General features: G+C 52.2%; 1 protein-coding gene across 4 annotated transcripts; it reads right to left on the reverse strand.

Annotated features, from left to right (window-relative positions):
- Positions 1-2,580: 2,580 nt before the first annotated feature.
- Apoc3 (apolipoprotein C-III) lies at positions 2,581-5,167 on the reverse strand. Of its 4 annotated transcripts, none has more exons than NM_001289756.1 (4): positions 5,053-5,167; positions 4,190-4,257; positions 3,948-4,071; positions 2,581-2,874 (listed from the first exon to the last, which is right to left on the reverse strand). In NM_001289756.1, the coding sequence occupies exons 2-4, from the start codon at positions 4,242-4,244 to the stop codon at positions 2,754-2,756; spliced, it is 300 nt and encodes a 99-aa protein (NP_001276685.1). In that variant the 5' UTR covers positions 4,245-4,257; positions 5,053-5,167; the 3' UTR covers positions 2,581-2,753. The 4 variants fall into 4 exon arrangements, with proteins under 4 accessions (NP_001276685.1, NP_075603.1, NP_001276684.1 ...); NM_023114.4 differs by lacking the exon at positions 5,053-5,167 and adding an exon at positions 4,790-4,830; NM_001289755.1 differs by lacking the exon at positions 5,053-5,167 and adding an exon at positions 4,686-4,830.

The raw sequence follows: 5,167 nt of genomic DNA on the forward strand, positions 1-5,167 counted from the left end.
CTTCTTTCTTTGGGGGACATAGGGCGGGCGCTAAGGGGACATCAAGGGACGTGAGAACATGGTGCCGCACTGGGGATTCCTTTGTACGCGACTACTCAGCTCTTAACGCTCACTCAAGCTGGGCACCTGGCTGGTTCAGGGTATGAGACAGAATCCCTTCCTAAGAAGGCTCCAAGGGAAATGGATGGCCAGGCAAAGCAACAAGGAACCCCAAAAGGGCCCCACAGAGGCTCAGAACACTAGTGCTGTAAACCAGGATGAGAGTGTCTGGCAATAGGACTGGCTTTGAGACCGCTGGTTTCTTGTGCTAGCCGAGTTTCCAGGTGGGGTCCAGAGGGTGCAGGACGGGAGCCTCTTCCACTCCCTAGAGCCAGGATTCCTTCAGGAGCCAGGAAGATTGGAGTTATTGGGTGGGTGCTAATAAAAAGCCTGGAGCTGAACCCGATCTCGGTAAACAATTCCCTTTGATCTTTCCCTCCGGTGCACCCACACAGTGTGCTGAAAGGGTCAAGGCTGCAGCTACTCTACCTGACAGTTGGATACAAAAACAAACAAACAAACAAACACCCCTCTCCATGATGCTGGTGACCACACATTTACTAGAGAGGCCTTCATATCCATCTCTAAATCCTGAAGGATGGCCTTTAAGTCCACACCAGTTGGGGAAGCTGAGCTGGGAGGTCTGAAGTTAGTCACTGCAGAAAAGGTGGGTCAGGATGTGCCGTTCCATTTTAAAACAAAACAAAAACAAAACAAACAAACAAAAAAACCCCTTTTATTACATGGGGCTGGTAAGGTGGCTTATCAGGTAGAGGCACTTTCGGAAGTCTGAGAACCTGAGTTCAGTGCTTAGAAGACACACACACACACACACACCCCACAAATATAAATAAAGGTATATAAAATATTTAAATTTTTATTAGACTTATTTAGTGTGTGTGTGTGTGTGAGTGTGTGTGTGTGTGAGTGTGTGTGTGTGTGTTTTCACGTGCCACAGAACATGTGTGGAGATTAGAGGACAATTTGCAGGTATCTGTTCTCTTTTCCACCATATAGGTCCCAAAGATCAAAAACTCAGGTCACCAGGATTAGTGTAGCGAGCGTCTCTACTAGCTAAGCCATCTTGCCAGTTCTTGTTTGTATTTATCTACTAGCTAAGCCATCTTGCCAGTCCTTGTTTGTATTTATTTTATTTGGAGACAGTGTCTCCACTAGCCCAGGCTAGACTCAGATGAGCTCTGATCTTTCTGCCCCATCTCCCAAGTGCTGGGGGTTTCAAGGATGGTCCACCACTGTTACTCTGTGCTGAGACAAACCCAGAGCTCTGTGCATGCAAGGCAAGCCCTCTACCACCTGAGCTGCCTGCCAAGCCCAGACTGTTCATTGTATAGACTTGCCCGCTATGGAGTGTAACCAAGCACTCATGTTCACAGGGTTGAGGATGTCTGCAGAAGCACTCTCACACCAACAGCCTTCCTCTCATCTGCCCCTCTTCATGCCTGTGTTGGTATGCAGGTGGTCTCCATCCATCCCCGGTGTATCTTCATGAGCCCCTGGCTGAAGGGGTGAGTTTTTAAATCCACAATCATGCAGAGCCACAGCAGACATTAAACCAGGTTTGGGTAGGAAAGTTTCCCGGTGTGGACAATGAGACTTCTGGCTCTTGGTGGACAGGAAGAGAAACCCCTATTGGATTTCCAGAGAGAACATAGTCCAGTCTGCTGGCTGTGCCAATGCAGTCTGGAAAGGAGCTTCCAACACCTGGCAGAGGCTTTTCCGGTGCCAGCAACGTGGAAAATGGAAAGCTGGCCCTGCAGTGTGTTTTCTCCTGATCCGGGGCAGCCACTGGCACTCTCTGAACATTAGTCTTTTACTCTATAATGTGCAAGACCTGTTTTGTGACACTGGGTCTCTTTGAAGTGAGTGTTTGGGGGTGGCAGGAACTTAGCAAGCAGCCCTTTTGGGATTCTGAGGACACTGGGTCTCCATTCCAGTCTAGAAGGTCACCTAGTTTAGCTATCACAGTGAGGACTGTTTACAAGGGGTGTGCGCATGCGGCACCTCATGCTTTTAGACACTACCATTTCATTTCTACAACAAACCTTCAGGGGAGGGGCAGGTCCTACCCACTTTATTCATAAGAAATGGAAGCCGCTACACTGCAGTGGGGTTGAGACTTATCCGACCACCCTCCCAATCTGCCTCCTTCCTTTCCGCCTGTTTAAAGGGGCCAGGCAGCCTGGGCTGTGCAAACCAGCTGCACGGGGTTGGTGATCATATCTGACCTTAAGCCTGGAGATGACATAAGACTGCTAGCTAGACAGATACTACACTCCAGCCACGTCGTCCACGTTGTCCTGCCCTTGACAGGTTTATCACAGATTGTAACTGCAAATCTGTCGTTACCTGATTTGATCTTTCCCATTAAGTCAAGCAGGGAAGCGGAGTTAGTCCCACGTACAAAGGAAGAAGCACCCCAGAGACCACTAAAGAGGTGGATGACCTACAGCCCCAGGTCCACCCCTTCAACAGGCCTAGCTCATCCCCATGCCCAGACGTCCAGGCACATGGGACACCCACTAACAGCAGCTTCTTATCCAGCTTTATTAGGGACAGCATGTTTAGGTGAGATCTAGGGAGGGGTGAAGACATGAGAACATACTTTCCCCTTAAAGCAACCTTCAGGGGCCACCTGGCAGGCCTGGAGGGGGGCAGCAGGATGGAGGAACAGGCACATCTGCAACACAGAAGTCTCACGACTCAATAGCTGGAGTTGGTTGGTCCTCAGGGTTAGAATCCCAGAAGCCGGTGAACTTGTCAGTAAACTTGCTCCAGTAGCCTTTCAGGGATCTGAAGTGATTGTCCATCCAGCCCCTGGAGGTTAAAGCAGTAAGAGGCATCCATAGGAGAGAGGGAGAGAGAGAGAGAGGGAGAGAGAGAGAGAGAGAGAGAGAGAGAGAGAGAGAGAGAGAGAGAGGTGTGTGTGTGTGTGTGTGTGTGTGTGTGTGTGTGTGTGTGTGTGTGTGAGAAAAGCTCCCCCGTGGGCAGCTAGACCCAGGACTGCACGCAGGGCTCCACTGGCTCTCTCAGCCACCAGCACCACCTTGCCTATCACACCCCAAAATCACCTGCAGCTACCTAAGAAACCCCACCTTCATCAAGGTTGGATCAGAACCTCAGTGCCTTCCATCCAATCTCCTTTCAGGCCGGAGGCACCAAGCACCGGGGAGCTGGATACTAAGGTCAGCTACAATGCAGCTGCCTGTATAGGCCATACAAATCACTCCCTTGAGGTACCCCATCCCTGGCTCTAAGTGGGTGAGGCAGAGGCAGGGCCAGTCTCTCATTTGAAACATTACTGAATGACTTCTAAGCTGTGTGATCTAGGCCAGGTTATCTAACTCTTTATCATCAGCAAAACCGAGTATCTAATATCCTCCCCACAGCCTGTTCTGGGGATAGAGACTGTCAACATCTTTTGCTACATAGGCAACTAAACTATCAAATGTCAGCCAAAGCCATTGGCCAGGGGGTGATATTTCATAGTGGGCAAGATGCCTACCTCAGACTGAGCCCAGGGATAGAAACAGGGCAGACTCCCACCCTCTAACCCCCAACTTCCCACCTCACTTCCCACCACTACCCCCTGCATACAGGCAGAAACCAGAGCAGGTAGGCCTCCCATCGTGTGCGCAGGACCCAGAGGAGAAAACCTGCAGCGAGGCTAAATGCCCCTCAGGCTGCTCTGAGGAAAAGCAGAGAAGATAGGAGAAGGCTGCTTGCCCTGCCTGTCATCTTGGTCACAGTACCGAAAGGCCTCATGAGGGACCAGAGGCTCGGGCAGGTCCCAGGCCCTGGTAAACTTGGTGGACCACAGTCTCTGTGCTAGGGTCTCAGCACCAGGGCATGAGAGGAGAAGACACAGGAAAGGAGGCCAGTGTGCCTACCTGGCCACCACAGCTATATCGGACTCCTGCACGCTACTTAGCGCATCCTGGACCGTCTTGGAGGCTTGTTCCATGTAGCCCTGTACAGAGCCCAGCAGCAAGGATCCCTCTACCTCTTCAGCTCCTGCGAGAGAGCAGAGTTGGGCCACGCCAGCCCTCAGCTCCTGCCCAGCCACCACTTCTCAGGGCAGGGCCCCCTGACCAGCTCCCACTGAAACCCAGCCCCACTCCCACCATCTTACGGGCAGATGCCAGGAGAGCCAAGAGGGCCACAGTGAGGAGCGTCCGGGGCTGCATGGCACCTACGTACCTGTGGGAAAGCATCTCGTGAGAAGGTACTGTGGATCTGCCACATCTAGGTCCTCCCCTTGAGAATGCCATGACTCCTGGGTCATGAATCCCAAGCCTTTCTCCCACTGATATTAGATAGAGAACTACAGTAGACCCAGCCCCCCAAGTGGGGTGGAAGGTGGAGTATAGAAATACTCTGCAGAACGGGACATCTACTCTAATATGCTGAGAAACAATAGGTTTCTTTTCCTCGCTAGGACTCAGTTTTTTCAGTCCTGGGTAGGCATGGATACCAAAGGCTTCTAATAGCTCAGAGCAAGCTAAACAAGGGACAGCATGACCCAATTGCAGGCAGCTCTGCCACTACCCAGTGCAAGGCTTTTGGCCCATAGCCTCCCTTTCCCCAGCTTCTAGCCCCCCCCACACCAGGAACCCAAGGGTGGAGACCATGAGTCCCAAGCCTTCTGTGGGCTAGATGGCTGGGTGGTGAGAGCTTCTCCCTCCAGCTCTTTGTTTCTTCCCTTCCTTCCTCTCCTCCCCAGGGGCATTACCTGGAGTAGCTAGCTGCTTCTAGGGATAAAACTGAGCAGGCAAGCGGGGAGGGCTGTGACCTGTTTTATATTGGCTCCAGGATGGGACAGCGGGCACAGAAGGCCCAGTGAGCTGGGCAAAGGTCACCTGCTGAGCAGTCCAGACCAGAGCCTGAGGCAGGAAGGCCATGCAGCCATCTGCCAGAGGAGTTGAGAAATCCCTCTGAGATTGCCCATGCTTTTCACGGCCACCTCCGCCACCAAGGGATCAGCTACCGGCTCACCTAGATGAGGTCGGTGAGACAGGAAAAGACAGGGGACAAGCCTTGGACCTCAGGCCTGCTTTACAGCCTAGAGCCAGTGACAGGCTCCTTCACAGAAGCCACCTGAAAGCCTTCC

The sequence above is a fragment of the Mus musculus genome, chromosome 9 (assembly GCF_000001635.26).
Source record: "Mus musculus strain C57BL/6J chromosome 9, GRCm38.p6 C57BL/6J".
Taxonomy (NCBI): Eukaryota; Metazoa; Chordata; class Mammalia; order Rodentia; family Muridae; genus Mus; species Mus musculus.